Genomic DNA, 20,424 nt, shown 5'->3' with positions numbered 1-20,424 from the left:
TTATACCGAAGGCATACTCATGTGGCCAGTTGCTGCAATCTAATTGGCTATCTGCACCTGTATATTTTGCATCTTGTCACGTTAAGGTGAGAGGAACGTGACAAGCTTTAGAGTTGTAGAGTACCATATGCTGGCCTGTCACAAAGGCCAGCAGTAGGTTTGGTCACAAGTGATCTGAATTTTTTTATGCAAGAGTGTGTACCGCATGCTCTCTGAATTTATAAGAAACTTTTGACACATTTTGAAGTATAACTGCTAACATATGTTGGTATTCTTTTTGTTTTAGAATGCTCAACTTCATAACCAAGGGAGGTGCTGGGTCGGCAAATGTTCTGGGTGTCATAGGTGAGAATTTATAATGATGTACATACTGGGCTTGACTTATGTCACAGGGTACCTCACTAATAGTACACGCTTTATTTGATTCGCACATGGTTCATTGTACCATAGCCCTTTAGGCTGGGGTGTAAAAACAAGCCTTCATGCTGCAATTCTCAACTGTGGTATGGTGCATGCAAATATCAGTTTTTTTTAATGCGACTACTCCGCCATTCTCGATATTCAACGATATTGCATTTTGAAGGCAACAAAATAAATGTGAGCCTGCGAACCTAAGTGGGCAGAGGGGGCCGTTACACATGCAAACAAGCTTTTATTTCTCTTTTTATTTTGTACTACGCCATTTTGTATGGCACATTCAAAATTTTGCATTTTTAACACAATAACGAAAGAAGTGGGAGCCAGTGATGCAGCCTGCCGCAGTCACCAAATGTTGCTGGGATAAAGAAATGCACCAGTTGCCGCTGTAAAAAGGCGGGGAACACGTGCCAGTGTTTTATATTATCTGCGTCAGCCAGTAGGAGCAGTTCCTGTGCGTACGCGGCAGTAGTGACGAATCGAGTTACCAGTTCTCTTTTTGGTTGCTTCTCTTCCTTTCAGTTTTGTGCAGCGAAATACACCGCTGTGGCTACCTGAAGCTTCAATCTCTCCTATTTAGAACTGTACCAAGATGGCGTAGTTGTGTCAATGGAAAGCCGCAGGATCTACGGTGTGATGGCACTTCATGAAGCTCGATTTTCTTACTGGTTTTTGTCAGCAGCACTAGAAAGGTTCAATTTCCTAGATTTCTTCTTGAGATTTCTTTCCTGTATTACATCACATGATAATGGGAATCTCGAAACAAAAAAGAAAAAAGGATAGGTAAATTTGACCAAATCGATCGTTGTGATTGCTGTCTTCCTCCTCAAAGGCGTGTGGGCGGTAAAACAGAACAGTGGGCTGCGCCTTACCCCGCCGCCTTCCACGTGGAGTAGGTACTTTGCATGAAGAGTAAATTAGGATAACGGCAATACAACAACTTCATGTTTGAGTTGGATCTCATGTCCTCGCTTTGGTACACCACCTGCCACCCCAGGCCGCCTCAGTTCGCACTATCTATGGCACCGGCCAATTGTGCATGACAGTAGCCAGCAACTAGTGCCAGAAAAGGGGAGGAAGCAAAGAAAGCTTCACATTAACCCCATAGTTGCCGATGATGACTTAACTCGTCGTGTCAAAAGTTGCACTACCTTGTAATTTTGACACAAATAAATAATGCACAATGTCTTTTGCTGGTTTTTAAACGAGAGCAGTAAAAAAAAGTAAAGTATTTAATTCCTGGTCTTATATTTTTAGAGATCGATGGCAAGGTAAATGATGGTAAAAAGGAATGTGTACTTTTCGTAAATTAAACAAAAATTATGATAGTGAAGGGGTCAAAGAATAAAAAATTGAGCAGCATATTTGCACTATAGCAAAAATAAAAAATAAAATAAAATAAAGCTGCTGCATACAGCTTTTCATAATACCTGGCGTGGTATCTCTATGGTGTTTGGCTGTTGAGCATGAGGTTGTAGGTTCAATCCTGGCAGTGGTGGCCACATTCTGATTGGGATAGAAAGAAAAAATTATGTACTTAGCATTTGGTGAACACTAAAGGACCCCAGGTGGTCAAAATTATTCCCGAGCGCCCCATACAGTGTGCCTCATTAATCATCATGTTTTAGCACACAAAATCCGAGAATAAATTTTTTTAAAAATTTGCATTAGAAATATGGAGTCAAGCAATTTGATAATGTCACTTTTCAGATGGCCGTGTTGGCTCTGTCCAAAGTAAAGCAGCGTTCTCAGCTTTGTAAATTCTCTGCAGAGAACTGCACAGACTCCCACACAGCACTAACGCAGGTGGAAAGCGTGGTGGGACAAGCTGAGGGGCAATGGGATGCAAATTTCATGATGCCAATGCTTTAAGTCAATGAGGTTACTGCTGACTTACTTCCAATTGTAAAAGCAGTGGTGTGATCAAAGAGGATGCCTATATGCCTGTGTGCACCACACTGGTACCATACATAGATGGTGCAGTGCATCATGCTGGGCAGCTGTGGCCACAGAGTGAGATGGACAGTAGTGCTGACTTTACTGTCTTGCAATGCATTTGGTGCAACCAACTCATGTCTAAACAATAGAAGGCGCATAGTATTCGACCATGCTCTTTCTCTCTTCGCTTCGCTCCTCCATTCTTTGGTGGATTTCAAAGGCACTCTCCTCCCTTCCTTTCTTCCCTAGCGGTTGGCGCCAAATGTGCGTGCCATGCTGCAAGCAAGCTAGGAAGCTAACATGTCGAGAACCCTTTCAGTGACCAAAATATTAAGTGACCCGTGGCTCCGCTTTTCCATTGTTGCCACTTGAAATGGAGTAGTGTTGCCACTGTTATTCGATTGCGACTGCAACTGGTAAAGATGAAATCGGACAATTTCCAAGAGTGTGGAAGTCTTGGGTCACCAAAGTTACCCATTGCAGTTCTGACGATATATTGGTTTTATTGGCGTAAGGGCCAAAACCATTGCAGTTCTACTAATGGAAATAAAGGTGATAGCCATGCACCATCTGATTGGAGCACCAGTGGCACATTGGCTCATGATGGTGTTCTTGTTTGTATTTAGAGGTATTTCAGAACGGTTGATTGACGTGGTGAGAGCAGACCTCGAAGTGGCGTAAGTTTGGTGCCTGGCCTGAGGCAGAAAAATGATCCGCAGCCACTACTGTATTTGATGGGAAGCAGAGTTTGTGGCCTCGGCCATGGTAGCAAATGCACTACGAATACCCAAGATGAAAAAGCGAAGCACACTCGAAAATTAGGCTAAGCATGAGTTGGGGGTAGTTGCATAATAGAGCTTTAAAGCACCAAAACAGTAATAAGCACAGTTATCTGCCCTTAGTTTTCAAACTGCAATTATTATATTTGTACATTCTTTCTCCATGCATTCATGGCAAATTATTTAACGAAGCTTGGCCCAAACAATTGTCCATGAAAGTAGTAATAAATGAACAATCTATCAATGCACATAAGATGAAACCAATACATTATTTAATGGTGCATACCTGCCGAATGGCGTATTTTACAGCAAACGGCAGGTTGTGGGCGGCACAGCCAAATCGAAATGGCTCCAACTGGAGGAACCCGCTTAAAAGTTTATTGGTTAAGTGTTCCGGGCAGTCGAAATTGCCATCGTCGTCATCCTCTTCAGTCTCCCGTCCGGTAAATGCAGATGCCTTTATCATTGAGGAAGCATTATCTCTCGCCATGCAAAGGACCTGTGAAATGAAATAAAAACAGTTAACGGAGGTGAAATTGTGTGAAATACATATTTCACCTTGTCAGTGATCTTCCACTGCAGCAATGCTCCATCATACTCAGAGCGGATCTGAGCAGCTGTGTGGCTCTCCTTCAGGCGAGTGAAATTGAGGAGGTACGTGTTAAACGTGAAGTCGCTGTCCACAAATGTTGCTTCGACAACCAGGAAGCTCTCGCCAAATACGGTGATATTTTGGTCTGCAGTGCTGATACTTTCCCGGGCAGGAACTGTCTGAGGTCATCCCGTGATGGCAACTTCTAGCCCAGGGTGGCGACCTGAATTTGAAAGAATACAAAGCAGTTACTTTGATGTCAAATAATGTCAAACTTACTGTTACAAATTGTTTGAATCTCTTCCTCTCGACAGCACAAGATGGCTCCATGTCAGTGCAAATAATGTTGATTATGGCATCGTCAAAAGCAGCCTTTCGATGAACAGGCACAGAGCTGCACCCAGCAGTGAAGGCCGACGTTATCTGCCAGCCCTTTCTCTTGCTGTGTGTACTCGCGCTCGTGCTTTCTTTTTAGGTGCCGAATGAAAGTAGATGGAACTCCGACTACAGCATGTATAGTTTCGGAGCGAAGCTTGCGGCGTGCAGCTTGTTTGTTTTCTTCGCGGGTAATTTAAAAAAATTGTTTCCAATGTGTCATGTCGGCAGACTTACTGCATGCACGAGTCACTGGGCGTAGAGTCAGCATGGCAGTGCTTTATAGAAGAGATCTTTATTTGCAACAGAGGGCTGGAAAAGAGGGTGGGGTTGGTAGCACAGGAAGCCGAGGGGCATGCTTTGAAGCATTGTCTAGCATTCACAGTATGAGCGAGCTTCTAAATGAACCGTTGGGCTTCTCTAAGCCACCAACAGGCGCCAGCAGTGTCACCTGGACCCCTCCCCCCACCCCTCCCCTCACCCTAGAGCACAGCTGTCTAGAACAGAGCGCACGTGGGTTTTCTTCGGTGCGAATCGTCGCGTCGGCGCTCAGCGAGGCGCCACCGTGGCCGCAGTTACATGGTGTCAGGATTGGGGGCTCAATCCCATCGCTCGTAACCCGTTGTCAAGATTGGAGTCAGGCATGAATTAGAAGGTAGCTGGCCCATGCCGTCATCCAACTTATCCCCGCTGAGGACGTTGATGAAGGGAAGGACTGCTTCTCATCGAGAACGAGGAATATGGGTTTATTTACAGTATCTACATGGGCAGTTCATCAGTCTAGCATGACTGCGAGAGAAAGTACATCATTCTAACATGACTGCTTGAGAAAGTGCACTGAGCAGCCGCACAACAGCAGTTTATAAACACACGGACCTCCCCCGATACCCATGTGGCGGAAACGGCCGTCCAGTCATCGTAAACAAGTTGCCGCTCTGCGGGATGGTTTACACACACACACTCACACACACACTTCCTTGCGCGAGGTTCACGGTCCGGAGCCGACGTCAGACGGACTTCGTAGAACTCGGGGCTTGTATCAGGAAAGGTGCCTTTTATTCCCCGAGCTGACCCCTGCAGCGCGGCCGGGTGCCCATTGTCTTGCGTCTTGGACGGCGTGTGGGAAGGAGCCTCGAACTACGTTCCCGCGAGCACTCCCCCGCTCGCGGCAGACCAGGGCAGTGGCGGCGGCTCAGTAACAATAGCTGGTCGACCGCATTTAGTCACAATGGCGACAAGGCTAGAGCGTAACGGTGGCGTTCCAAAAAAGGTTGCTGCCGCTGTCGCAACTGGCTGGCAAAACTTGCACCTCAGCTGGGCCGTTCTTAACAATGGGCTCTCCTGCTTTGGCTGGCTTCCCAAACCAATGCTTTCAAAAGTTTATTCTCTCTCTCTCTGTATGGAGGGAGTGGGCGCATAGTACATCGTGTACGACTGTGTGCTGCACTGACCTGCAGACCTTCCTCGACAGAGTTTCGGGCAAAGGCATCCGTGTGTCTAGACATGGGGGACAGTATTGAAGAAAGGTTGGGAGGGGAGGGGGGAGTAGGAGGTCACACGGCATGCGAGCTGCCATGCGAAAGCTTGCAGTCAACACAAGCATCGCGCCAGCATCGATGCGCATCACAACTTAGAGAAGCGCTTTTTTTAATATGCGTCTGAGTCGTCGAAGGCGACAGAAGCAAAAACAAAGTGAAGGGTGGGGAGACAGCAGGCTGCCGGGGCGAAGGCGTTGCCGAGGTAAAAAAAAAATCACAAGGTGTTAGGGGAGGGGGGGGGGGGGGTAGTAGTTCCGCACGATGGATACCATTGGCAGAGAGGCGCGGTCACGCAAAGAATCGAGACACATTTCGGAGCAACTCAGTCTTAAGGACAGAATTGTAGTAGGCGCATTGCTTATAAATGTACTGTGCTTGTAATCAGCCAAGCCATTTTAAAGAAATACTGCTTTTTTGTTAAATTCAAGGCTCTGACCTACTAATGTTTGAATGTGGTCTGGTTGGTTCTTCAGCATATTTTCACAAAGAACAGCCCATAGACGAAAAAGTACTCTATTTTTGGAAAAAAGATGTAATTCCATTCCCATTCCATTTCAGGCAAAATGTGCTTAATTCCATTCCCATTCCATTCCTCTAAGCATTGTCGCTATTCCTTTCCGGGGTTGCGAAAATGTGGAATGATTCCAGAGTCATTCCAATTGCGGAGTGGCAGCTCCGCAACGCTGGTTGAAAGCACTGTTTACATTTGCCTCATAATGTTATTTATTTGAGGTTACATAATTAGTTAGAGCTTCTGCCTGTGACAAAAGTTTTACTGATAAGCACTCTCAAACAGTAGTTGTACCAGGCTTTGTCTTCTTTTGAAGACATCTGGCATGCTTTACACTTCTTGAAAGTGAATCTCACGAACACTTTTCAGTGTGAAAATTTAATGTAAATTTAGGCTAGCATGATTAGACCAGTTCTGTTCAAGCAAAGAAAGAGGTCTGCGTAAGAGTTAGCATGTTCACGTTGAGTCGACTAACCTGTAGGTGCGGAGCTGAGTCATGGTGGAAGTAAGCAAGGTTAATTTTCTTGTTTAGTTTAGCAGTGCAGCACATGACTAGGTAACTTTGTCTGCTTTGCCCACTATTTTTGTCTGCCCTTTAACCCTTTGAGTGTCGATTTTTTTTCGCCATATGCGACCACCCAGGGTCGATTTTTTATTTCAGATTCCAATTCTTTTTAGGGACTTAGTTCGAAAAAAATTTACTGTAATTTTTCTAGGGTGACCGTAATGTGAGAAAAATATATTTCGCATTATATATGTACTCTTCATTCATCAATAACAACAATAAAAAAGGAAATAAACTTATAAGAATTGAAAATTTGATGCATTGTTATAGTTCAAGGCTTTCAAAATGCGCACACAAGAATATTTCGCCAGACTCAAATGTTCTTGCTCTTACACTAATATGTACATCAATAGCGTAATCGAACTGCGTAGGTGCGCGAACTCAAGAAAACTGTGGTTGTGTGCACGTCAGAAAAGCAAAACGTGTGACAAACATCCGCTAGTCCTCATCTTATCGCCAACCAGAGGCAATTAGTTTTCGTGAGTCTCCAAAAAAAGAAAGAGCAACGGAAACCCATGCATGGCGGCAACCTTCCTATGCGCACCCCCGTGCACACTAAACGAGCGAGAAACAAGCGGTCGCCCTTTGAGCGATTAGTAACAAGATAGCCATCAGTTTTGCAAGCGCAAGAAGCTGAAACCGCCCGCGGAACAAAACCCAAACTGCCACCCGCCCGCGTGCGCGGTATTATATAGACGCACGGGAGCGAACTAGTGCTAAAACAAACCATTCAATGAAAACCGAGAGAGGGAGGCACGTAAAAAATATTCCCTGTATTTCCAAATAGTGGCAGCACATGACAGAAAAGAAAAAGTGAGGAAATTGGCGCGCTTTTTAAACGTACAGGCGGCGCCGTAAATATATGGCATGGGCCATTTTCGACTTCGTTCCCGGCACCGTATGTTTACATCATTGACCCTCAAAGGGTTAATCAAAAGTTCCAGACATTTTACAACTGCTAAAGACCTGTCCATGCTCCGTCGGCGGCACGCATTGAAATGCAGGCAACGGCGCTTCAATGTGAGCTTGGATGTTCTGGTATCGAAACCCTCTGATTGCAGTAAATTGATAACATACTCTCCTCGAACATAACATTTCTTATGAAAAAGTGAAGACTATTCCTATTAAGTCCAAGAGCACAAAATTTGAGGCGAACCTCGGACTTGACACTCAGTCACGCAATTTCTGTTTTAGAATTTTCTTCATGCTTTCTGAGCATGTTTGTCTTAAGTCTGTTTATCCGTCACTTAATGCCACATTTTGCGGCAAAGCCGCTAGAGCACCGCATGCATTCACACACTGGAGCGACCACCTATTTTTTCCGAACGGCATCTAACTTCTTTCGTAGTATGCTTAAAGTGTTGAGCAACAACAAAATCAAAATACATGTGGCCAACTTATAGGACCAATGTATGTTAGCAACTGAATAGTCAACAGGTGTTACATGAATATTTCTTAAATAAACCTCACTAAAATTTCTTTTTGTCTACGTTGTTGCTGCAGCTATAGAGCATAGCGCCTGTTCATAGCACCCCTGCGGAACAATGTCTGTGAACCTTTGATAAGAAGTCAACATATAAATTAACCAAACAATTTTCTGTATTTTCGCTAAACTTAATGTTTTCTCTTTTTTTTTTTTTGCGGTAGTGTTTTTCAAATTTTAAGGTTGGCAGGTCTGTCACTGCTGGCATTCACGACCGGAAGATACTGCATTGAACGTTACAGAACGGTATGGCATAGCTACCGACTTTCACAATTTTATCATAAAATGCCTGGATTTGAGAGCCTCTTCACGATTGTTGTAAACATGTTAATGTTAACCAATTTCAGAGTCGGATTATTTTGACTCGCTCGATTATTTGGAAGCACACATGCAACAGGGCCCTGCTCCACTGAAACCGTTTCTAACGGCATCCATATTTTCGGCCACTGTTAGGTGAATATTTCACCAATAAAATCCATGAATATTTTCGTCTGTGATGCAGATTATCCTAACTGTGAATAGAGGAGTGTTCCTGTTTACAGCGTTCCTAGAGAACAAATGCTAGTAATTATTTTCATAAATGGTCCACATTTTGAGTATTAAAACAAATTTTGGTATTTCTAACCAAAATTTAGTATTACTGTGCTACGGCTGTGGCATGTTTCAAACCTTGAAGTTTGCAGGTCTGCAAATGTGGTAGAAACGTAAATGAATGCTTGGAACGAAGTGGCTCGCTTTGGATATCTACAGCATGCTTTGGGTGTTCTAACAGATGCACCAAGCATGGTGCCTGCTATGAACATGCTGAACGCTAAAGTTAGGAAAAGCCATGACCCCTTTTGATGTGTGCCACAGCTACCAATCACAGCCGTTGGTGGTGTTATCGGGAGGAGGAAGATGGGTATCATTACCCTTTCTTTGAGGCTGAGAATTTAGGGTGATTGGACAGGCATAGTAAGTGTAACAGAGGCTGTGTTTGGGCTTGGCAATCACTATGGCCGATAAAAAAAAAAAATGCATATGCTCACATTGTTTTTCACATTGATTGTCCACTTGTCTTTACAAGTGGGCCACTACACATTTGGCTTGATTTCGTGTCATAATTGTGTGTCAACCAGGTTAATGTCTATTTAGACTTAAATATTCCAAGTCATGGTTTGTATTGGGATAAAACAAATCAGCTGTGATAAGATTAGACTAAGTAAAAGCCTATTGGCAGTGTTTAATGCAAAAGACAGTTAGAGATCAGCAGCATATTTGTTGCATAGGGGTGAATCTTGCTCCGGGAGGTGTTACCATGTTTCTTGCAAGCTTTGCTCACTAAATCAATCTCGGTGCCAATCCTGAGGTTTATAACCTGTGAAGTAGTGAGGTGGTATATGTTAAGGGCACATATAAGCTTCACAGAAATTGTCCTAAAGCTGTCTAATGTTGCATTACTGACTTGTACATGAAGCTTTGATTGTCTGTTTAATGCTCTTAATGTTGCTGTGCATATGTGTTGAGCTTGACTGAATGATAGTAAGGTAGTAGCATGGATTGTGTATTGAGCAGGGATAAATCAGAATGATGATGACTGGCTTTGGTGCTTTTTTGCATTTCAGCGGTGATGTACAGTGGATTTGGAGTGCTGCTGTCATTTGCACGAGGTGCAGATGATGAGCTCAACACCCTAGCTGCAGGAACTCTTACAGGGCTTCTCTACAAGTCAAGCAGTGAGTTAATTTGAGTTGATTCTTGTACTTTTACAAGAACTTTGCTACGAGTTCTTTCATTTTTAATGCTGATTTAACTCTTGTTGCGGAACCTATAGAAATCAGTCAATTTAATCAACAGTTTTTCTATGCATGGTTAGACATTTTCGTTGGAGTTCTTTTACTAGCAACATCATGCACCATCTGAAGTGACTGAACTTTTTACTATTTGTTAGGCTTGACAACTTTTGGAAGATTGCTTAGTCTGGAAAAATAAAACTTTGACTGGAGGTATAATTTAAACTAGCCTTCTGTGCTTCTCTTAGCACTTCAATAAAAAGATTCAAAATTTGTGCTTTGGTTGGCTCGGCAACATAATTTTTAAATGACAGCAGCAGTGAAGACGCAGAAGCTTCTCTCAGGTTGTCAATTTTGCAATCCAACATTAGGCTGTTTTAATAATTTCTCGAACAGTGGTAGATGCTCATGAGTGTATGTTATTTTCTAATAACTAATATCAAATGCAACTTTATTTTTTCCACCAAGGGTTGCTTTTATCCATCGGTGCTTCGATAGCATATACAGTCGACGACCAATAATTCGGACTCCACGAGGAACGTAAATAAGTTCGAACTGTCGATTGTCTGAAAAAAAGAAAGTATCCAAAAAAGATCATTTTATGGACATCCGAAGGCCCCTCAAGCAAGGCCTCAGGGATTACCATCTAACGTGTAATCTCTGAGGCCATACTTGATGTCTTGTCGAGGTTGCCAGAGGAGATAATGGCATCAGAGTCCACGGACGGAGTCCGAGTAATCGAATGCTGAGCTGACGGCTGCCCTAAATATTGGTCGTCTTTACACATGAAGTCTATGAGGCCACTGGCGGTGCTGCAAAGCTGTCAAAATTACCGAACATGTCCGGATTATTAGTGTCTGATTTATCAGTTGGCGACTGTACACAAATGATGAGCAATCCTTCCCGTAATGTGGAGTTTTCACCCACAAAAGTGCATGCAGTCAATTTAAGACCAACGTTTGACTGAAACGTGACAGGTTGTCTAATCTCTTACGTTTTAAGCATCGCCTATGGAAGTGTCCTTATTCATTACTGTACAATATTGTGCAACACTCCACATTACTGTACAGCACTGTACAGGAGCTTGAACAATGCATATGGAGGCCCCAATGCCAGTTGAATGCACACTAAACCACCTTGCTTGTACAGAAAAGCTGATCGAATGCAATGATAAAGTATTGGGAAGCTTCTGCAAGCTCCCTGACCTGACAATTGCTTTGTGAGCTTAAATAATGCAGTAAAAAACAAACCAGGTACCTGCTGCAACGAGCAAAAGACAAATGCTCCCTGTACAATGGGAACTTGACTGTTTTCACATCTGCGAAGGTATTGCTTTCTTGCATAACATGATCACTATGCCTAGTATTGATGCCAACAAATCTTCATACTATTTTTCATGTGATCTGACTCACAGTAGTTGGGAACTAGGAACCAAATGCATATTTTGTACCCTTCAGGTTCTTTTACCCTTAGTAGGTATACTGAAAATAGCGAAATATTCCAATCAGTTGTGTTCCTTGAACAGCTTCTTTGAAGTTTCACATAAGAATTCTAAAAAATTCTCTTAGCAATTGTTACTACTATACATACATTCAAGATGGCAATGATGAGGCTATAATTTATGTTTCGCAGTGTATGCTGTGACCTTACGCTTGAAATAAAATGTCAAAACATGAAAGTCCCGTAATTAAGCACGTTTGTAGCGGTAACGAAAACGTTAGGGTGCCCTGTGTACTTTTTAATTCACTGCAATATTTGTCAATCTAGACCCGCCCGGACGGATGCAGTCACTGGTGTGCATTCTTTGTCATAATTATTTAGTGCACTGTATGCATGCTTGTAGCTCTAGGCTGTGTAATTGGGATTCCAATGCATCTAAAGTGCCCCAATGCTCTGGAGAAAGTGTCCTCGTCTTTTTGAGCATTGGAGCATGAACAGTATGGCTCAATCCTTGCGCAACCTGTAGTCACCTGGGTAATTATAGTGATGAGTGTATGTTGTTCATTGCAACAGTGGTTAACCTGCAGATTCTATCATAGTGCTTCATAGTGGTGTTCAATTTCAACTGAAAGGTCTTGTTCCAACACTGCTGTTTTCACATAAGTCACTACCGTGTGAGAACTCTTTCTGTGGTTTTCGAAAGCGTGTATGTCATTTGCAGAGGCTTAATTAACAAATTCAGTGAAGGTGTTCTGAAGTCCCAATTACTGTGCATCATGAACCACTGGTGGGCCACGTGCTATAAGCCTCAAGTACACTGTGTCTCGTTGGTGGGTCATATACAGTTTCTCCATTAAACTGCAGGAAGATGGCGCCATTGTCCTTGCACCTGGTGCTTGGTGAGAACATCTTAAACATACGGAACTATTTGAGGCCCTCGTTGTTTATGCACGAGTGACCTTAGTGGACTGTGCTGGATCATACTGTATCTATATACGTATTTCTTTTTATGCAAAGCACTTTATTTTCAAATAAACTGTCGTGCCTAGGCCCCTGCCATTTTTGAAGATAGGCTACATGGCTAGATGGACATAAGCAGGAAAAAAAATGTCAGCAATAATTTTGCTAATTACCTTAAATATACTAATGACCTTTTTAAATTATCACTTTAGGGCACATTATGAAATCAAAGCTGACGAAGAGTGAAGTCATGTCTGCTTAGTAGAAATTCCAAGACTAGTGCCACTTTCGAGATATGCTATGAATGTGCTACGAAACACACTGGCGTTGCAGTTAAAGGGCCTCTCACCAGGCCCCATAGCAAATTTTTGTTATATGCTGGAAGTTGTTACGTGTCCTCTAGGGAGTGTTCTGCTGCAAAAATTTTTCAAATTGGCTTATTAATTGGCGAGATAAAGATATTTCAGTCCCGCGAACCCATAATTTCAGCAGGCGGGCTCCACTGCCAAGCAAGATGCTCTTTCCACTCGGCCCGTCTAGCCTTCGCAAGCGAAATCCCTTCCCTCTGTTCTCCCATACCATACCTCGAGGATCGCATGACACATGTCACAGGGCCCCGCCTTCATTTTTTTTCTCCTTGCTTTCTTTTTTTTCGGCGCTACGCACTTCCGCTGACGGCACCGCACGCGAGCTGGTGTCTCGTTCATGCAGTGCACGATCTTGTGCGCTGTGCACAAGGAAGCATGACTAGCAGTATAATTCAGCGCTACACAAATACTGAGGCAGAACATGCAGATCGCAGAGCATGATCACGCACTGGAGCACCGTAGAAAATGGCATAGTTTCGGTACCTATGCACGAAACCGCACGACCGTAGGAACAAGCAGACGAAGCGGAAGTAGTACATCTCTCTTGCTTCGGTGCGGAGTGAAACAAAAAAACATGCAGACATTCCGTTTGTGTTTTGTTATTTCTCTAAACTTAAATTCGTCAATTCAAGCAACAGATTGCGCAGATAACAGATGTATTGAATAATTCTCGAAGTCACGTGTCACCACGAGCGATGTCGCATTGCGGACTCAAGTACGTAGGTGCAGGGATGCAAGTACGTCATCCTCCGGCTTGGAGTGCGGCGGCCGCGAAGCGAAGGAAAAGTGGCGTTCAGTTTGAAAGTTCAGATCTTTCCACGGCGCGTAACGATGTAATACTTTGCAGACACGATCGTTATCGCTCAATGTATGCTCTGCGCTTGTCAGCTCAATATGGGCAGACCTGGTGAGGGGCCCTGTAAGTTTCCAAAAGCATACTTTTAACAGTTTGGGACAACTGGAACACTAGGGCATTTTTTTTTTCCTGATTTTGGGAGCAGATATCTCGGAAGTGGTGCTAATCCTAGGATTTCTACTAAGCAGACATGACTTCATTCCCCCTTGACTTCAGTGTCACAATTGCAACATGTGCCCTTAGGGTAATAATAATAAAGTTAATGAGAACATTTTCGGTAAAGCAAAATTATCGCTGAAAGTTTTCTTGCCACTAGTGTCCACCTATCTGCAAACCTATCTGCAGAATCTAAGGGGGCTAGGTATGACAGTCATCTTCTGATAAAAATTACCCGCTGCAGTGGCTTAGCCACTATAGTGTTATGCTGTGTAAGCACGAGGTTGCGCGGTCAACACCTGACCGCTGCGGTCGCATTTTGATGGGGGCAAAATGCAAAACCACCCATGTCCCGTGCGTTGGGGGCACGTTAAAGATCCTGTGGTGGTCAAAATCAATGCGGAATCCCCCACTATGGCATGCCTCATAAGCAAATTGTGGTTTTGGCATGTAAAACCCCAGAATTCAATTCAATACTTCTGATAAAAGAAAATTGTTCTGCATAAAAAGAAACACCAGGTAGACAGGCTTTGAGGTTTTGCTTGAGCCATTTAAGTTTTCACTTCATTTATGCGAGCAAAGATATCTTGTGTTCACAAAAGTATCATGACTGCGTCATCTAGAATATTGGTAAAACAATGACATGTTGAGCCCTGGTGGTCCATGAAGAACGTGTCATAATTTCTGCTCTTGGCATTTTTATTAAGCTTCCACAGTACAGGAATAGCCTTTAATGTCCCATTTAGTGTCTTTTGAGTGTCTGTGATGCTGTGATGTAGTCAATGGGAGGATGGATGATTCTTGGCAGGTGGCCTGCGGAGATGCATGATGGGTGGAGGAGTGGGCCTGGGTCTGGCTGCCCTGTGTTGCCTCTGGACAAGCAAGGACCGCATGAAGCAGATGTTCCTCACGCATCCTGCTTGACTGCTGGCTAACCTTCTAGGTTTGCAAGACAGCGTGTCTCGTAAGGATGTCCAATATTAAATAATACGGTAAATTTTTCCCTTGCAGCCGAAACGGAGGCAATGTGTATATATATATATAGGTGATATGGTAAATATTTAGCTGCTGCTAGGTTGTTAGTGAAAAGGTGATGCGATTCTTGAGATGGCTGATTATTAATGTGATAGCGTTAAGGAGCTCGTGTAGCAGAAAATCCGGTGTCAATGTCAGACATTGTTTCGCCAAAAATTAAGAACCACCCATGCCCAGGCCCTCCATGTGGCGCAAGGAACTTAGTGAACTAATTGTATCTCTCAAGCTAAAATACGTAGAAAAATCGTAAAGTATGACTTGCACACAACCTACAGATATGATAGCTCTCGGATTGTAATCTGAATATACGAGAAAACATAATTCTGATCCGCGAAAACTCAAACAAACCCCTTTTCCAGGCTGAAGCATTGACATAACAGTTATCATTTTAATAGACGTATCTACTTATCACATATATACAGTAACCCCTCGGGAACTCTTGATGTATTGAAGTAGCAGTTACAACAAAATTTTTTTCATGCTGTAATGTCAATTTCATGGGTTTTTCACCTCTTTTCTCGAGACAGTTTTGTACTAGACTTTGGATATCTTGAAATTTAAGCTGCAGAAATACCAGGGTAGAGCCACTACACTACCCAAAGGGTCGCCATGCTTTGTCTGCAGCTGCAATACTAATACCAAAAAGTAAAAACAGAATCCTGTGGCCATGGTGACCTTCTATTGATGGCATCAACGAACCTCATTACACGTCTTGTGGCTGCACTGGGTTGCACAATCTCTTGCAGGAGAGGACCTGATGTCTTTTCTGGTGAAGTGTGCCGACCACAAACATTGTGGTGTGTCAGAGAGGGAAGCCAGTGCCCCTAGCAACTGTTACAATATGCCCCATAAGCTAGGAAATAATGTGCGACTTCTGCCAAACTTTTTGCAATGCATGTGGGATTGTAGGGCTCCCTTTTGCATGGAGAGATAATAAGTACCGTATTTACTTGCATAATGATCGCACTTTTTTGTCAAAAGAATTTATGCAAATTCAGGGGTGCAATCATTATGCGGGTTAAATTTTCCGCGAAAAGAGAAAGAATTTTTTTTTTCATTCCGCATTTGCTGCGGGATGACAACAGGTCAACAAATAGGCTGCTGCCGCTGTATGTAGAACACTAAAAAAAAAAAAAAAAAAAAGAGAGAGAGAGAGAGAGAGAAAAATGTCGCCCAGCGGAGCAAGATGAACTCGCTGAACGTGATTTTTTTTCTTCTCGTGAGTACATTACGTGCATTGAAACAGTTTCTTCCATATCAGTAATAAATAATATTGTTAATATCGGCAAGTTTGCGGCAATAATGTAGCCATGTCCACTTTAAGGGGACAGAAACAGGTGGCCGCGCTTAGCTGCAGGTGACATAGAAACACATGGCGGGCATGCTGCGGAAACTGCGGCATTTGTCTTCACTACTATCCTAATACAGCACATTTCCGCTAAGGGTGGGTGAATATCTTGGCTGTGTTACAAGCGTCGGCGTATGAATAGGGTACACTTCTAAGGTATCAATGTAAACGAGGCTACTATCGTTGCCGCTCACGATTTTTTGCGTGCCCACAAGTGCAGACGAGAAGAATCGAAAGGCGCCTTTTTTGCTATTGTTGACCACAACCATTATAAAGCCTACACATAATAAAGGCAAGTTTGGTTGTAGCTTTTTTTGTTTTGTTGTTATGGAAGTTCGGAAAGCGATGAAAGGAATGAAATGGGGCATAATGTTTGGTGCGTGCAGACCGCCTGGTTTGTCTTGAAGAGTCGTTCGCGTAGCATTAGACAGATGGTAAGCGCGATCATTATTAGCTAGACTTGGCACACGACATATCGCTGTGGCAAGTTCGTGGTGCGATCATTACATGGGAAATTAAAAAAAAAAAAGAATGAATTTTGACAACAAAATTAGGGGTGCGATCATTACGCGAGTGCAAACATTATACAAGTAAATAGAGTACGTTCTGCTATACTCTAGCTCGACGTGCGTTGGTTTCCTAGCAATGGAGCATCATGGCTCACAGTGCTTTTCACCTGGCAGCACGCAATCATACTGCGCCCAGCTCACTAGCTGAGCCAGATGCTGCTACCGTAACGCCCCGCTCCCTACTTATTATTTCCTCCTTTCTATAGATTGTGCGGGTTTGCTTGCACAGTTCGCTCTGGATGTTGCATAAGAGTAGTGAGCTTGGGTTTGAGTGTTTCTTTTCTTTCTTTTTCATTTAGGACGCTGTCAGTGATGCACCAATGAGATTACACTGTATTAATCGTGACCTTGAGCAAGATAATTAGTGCTCTTGAGCAGGTGTGGTGAGACCATGCACTGCACCCAAACCAGGTGGGCATGTGAGCCCACGGTGGTGTATCAGCTTCAGTGAGGTTGCGGCTTGATGAGGATACATACTTCATGTTCGCATGGCGTAAACAGTTGCATCATTCATGCGTATCTGCTAAAGGTCTGACATTTGTGCTCTTCTGCAGTTTTGTTTCAGTTTCTTAAGTGAAATTATGCGGAATCTGTTATGCTGCAGAAATTAGCGCCATCAGTTTTTTGCATGTCGTTAACTGGTTCTGAACGTCTTGGATGCGGGCTTGAAGTCTTCCATTAGGATCAAAATTTTAATTTTTTTCAATACCAAGCATGCTGTCTTGCTGTAATGCCAGGAAGGCTGTTGACCGTAGACTCCTACTTGTCTAGTACAGAGTCACACGAAGTATCGCGAAAGTTATTGTATCACTGAAAGTGATTGACCAAGAATGCGGCTCCTGGTATACCAAACTTTCTTCAAGAAGTTAGTGGATATTGGCACCATTGAAAATTTATGTGATCTACGTTTGGCCAGTGGACGCATATTTTTGCGATTTTGTTTATCTTGATACTCTGCATATCTCAAAATTTTTCGTGCTTTTACGACTTCGAATTAACACACACAAACACACGTGCACGTGTGTACATACTATTAAACTGGTTAAACTGGTTGAAGTATTCTCTGTCAAAGTGGTCATCCATCGTGTGGAACAGAACTGCAACCTTGGTCAGATCCTATTTAAAGAATTAGTCAAGTGACTTTGAACTTGTCTCTTATGGAGTTTTGTATATAAGGAAGCTCTTGCTGTTGGAGAAATATGGACTACGTAACATTTTTAAGTGAGAGTTCTATTTTCTGTGCCATCAATATAAATTCAATTGTAAACTAGTCAAAATAAACTGGTGCATGTCTTTGCATTTTCACCATTGCATTTTACATTGGCATAGTTTATTATCATGTGCATTTCAGGGCTGCAACATGCATCTGTTCTTGCTGCTTACCATATTTACTTGCATAATGATCGCACGCGCGTAATGATTGCACCCCTGAATTTTGTCGTCAAAATTTGATTTTTTTCTTTCCCGTGTAATGATCGCACCCTGAACTTGTCGCAGTGATATGTCGTGTGCCAAGTCTAGCTAATGATGATTGTGCTTACCAACTGTCGAATGCTACGCAAATGACTCTTGAAGACATACCAAGCGGTCTGCATGCACCCAACATATTTAAGCAGATGCCCCATTTCATTCATCACTTTCCGCCCTTCCACGAAAAAACTACAACCAAACTTACCTCGGCTTTATTATTTGTAGGCTTCATAATGGTTTTGGTCAACAACAACATAAAGGGCGCCTTTTGATTCTTCTCGTCTGCACTCGTGGGCACGCAACAAATCGCGAGCGGCAACGATAGTGGCCATGTTTACACTGATATGTTAGAAGTGTACCCTATTCATACACCGACGCTTGTAAAGCAGCTAACATATTCGCCCACCCATAGTGGAAACGTGCCGTGCCGTATTAAGATAGCAGTGAAGACAAATGTCGCAGTTACCGCAGCATGCCCGCCATGTGTTTCTATGTCACTGGCAGCTAAGCGTACCCATCTCTGTTTCTGTCCCCTCAAAGTGGACATGGCTATGTTATTGTTGCAAACTTGCCGATATTAACAATATTATTCATTACTGATACGGAAGAAACTGTTTCGATGCGCGTAATGTACTCACGAGAAGAAAAATAATCGCATTCGGCTTGCTCCGCCGGCTGCCATTTTTGTTTTGGTGTCTCGCACTGACAGCGGCAGCCGCCTGCTTGTCATCCCGCAGCAAATGCAGGATGAAAAAAGAAAACGTTCCTTTCGTGGGAAATTTAATCAGCATAATGATCGCACCCCTGAATTCGCATCAATTTTTTTTGACAAATAAGTGCGATCATTATGCAAGTAAATACAATAGTTCACGTTGAAATGAGAGGCAGCATGAAGGGCAAATTGTTAGCTGCTGCTGCTGCCCTTCCTCACGCCAGCGTTCTGACAGGGAGTGCCGCGGTCATCAAGGGAGGTGTGTTCATGTTTGCCTGTGGACGCGTGACAACAGGCATGTTAATTTAGTTACTATGCAACTGTCTATAAGTTTATATGGCCAATGAAACTACTATCCTTACTTTATATAGCTGTCTAAGAATTTGCTGTCATAATCAATGCACTGCTTTGCCTTTCATATGAAACTGCAACATTTTTTTTGTGTATATATATGTGTGTGTGTGTCTGTGTGCTAATGTTTTCTCTCCACAATTCAATTGCTGCAGATGCCTTGCGCCCTACTGTTAATCTTTGTGTGTGATTGCAGAGTGCTGTTTAATACTAGTGTTGAAAATGCCTGTAAAAGGGGTGTCTACTAGTTGTACGTATCAGGGACCCAGAGCATTGTTCAATCCGCATCTTATGCTCACTCCTGGGTCCTAGTTTCATTCTGTATTGATGTTTTAACAGTGCTGTGCCATCTTAGTTTTGCCTCTTCTTTCTTTTTTCCAGCGTTTCAGGTGTGCCGCCAGCTTGCATTGGATTGTTCTTCCAGCAAAAAAGTGTGGCTGGTCTCTTAGGTGTGGACACTGATACAAAAGCATTAATAAATAAGGTGCATAGTTGTACATAGCAACACATTCCCCATTTGCCTCTCACTCCAGCAGTGGAGACATTCTTTGACTTAATTTGATTATTTAGGCCCATGGGCATTATGGTTGAAATGTAAGCAGTGGTGGTTCAACCAAGCACTGTTGTTCTGAAGTAGAAAAACTAATAAAAGAAAGGAATATACAATCTTATTGTGTAGAACTGGAGCCATTCAAAGATGGGGAAAAAGTGCTTTGGACGGCAGCCCATCTTTGAACACACCAGTCAACTTTCTTTAGCATGATAGTAATGCATTGCAGCAAACCATGTAGATTTATGCCTGGCATTTGGGGTGAGTATTTTGTGGCTGTGGTAGTAGTGTTACTGCTATTACTGCTGCTAGTCTGGCTGTTGTTGTAATTTGGTGGACCGACTGTTTGTAGTTCATATTGGTATCATTGACATTTGGCGGGCAGTTTAAGATCCAGAAAGAACTAGGTGTACTGTTGTGCATTAAGTTTAAATGCATGTTGATCAAATGCAGGCAGCTAAATAGGCCGAGGTGGCCTAGCATATATCCCGCTAAAAAGCGAACAAGTGGTTGGCTGTATGAGGCGATGTGTTCACGGGTGCTGTGAGCAATACTGGACAAAATTACTGCATCAAATATTGACAGGTGCTGATGGCAGTGCCATTAGTTAGCACCAAAGCATTGTAGATGTTGTAGATG

General features: G+C 43.1%; 1 protein-coding gene across 2 annotated transcripts in view; it reads left to right on the top strand.

Moving 5' to 3' along the window:
- Tim23 (translocase of inner mitochondrial membrane 23) overlaps positions 1-19,747 on the top strand; it is a 47,246-nt gene extending 27,499 nt beyond the window's left edge. The window contains exons 5-8 of one of the 2 annotated variants that reach the window (XR_012829635.1): positions 287-345; positions 9,803-9,913; positions 14,559-14,742; positions 19,617-19,747. Coding sequence is in view for 1 of the 2 variants with exons in the window: in XM_075699260.1 (XP_075555375.1) it covers positions 287-345; positions 9,803-9,913; positions 14,559-14,674 (286 nt within the window). In the remaining variant the exon portion in view is untranslated. The remainder of the gene's footprint in view (positions 1-286; positions 346-9,802; positions 9,914-14,558; positions 14,743-19,616) is intronic. The other variant, XM_075699260.1, reaches the window with a different exon arrangement.
- The last annotated feature ends 677 nt before the right edge of the window (positions 19,748-20,424 follow it).

The sequence above is a fragment of the Dermacentor variabilis genome, chromosome 1 (assembly GCF_050947875.1).
Source record: "Dermacentor variabilis isolate Ectoservices chromosome 1, ASM5094787v1, whole genome shotgun sequence".
Classification (NCBI taxonomy): domain Eukaryota; kingdom Metazoa; phylum Arthropoda; class Arachnida; order Ixodida; family Ixodidae; genus Dermacentor; species Dermacentor variabilis.
Note: the sequence above shows the minus strand (reverse complement) of the source record. Positions and strands in the feature narration are given on the sequence as shown.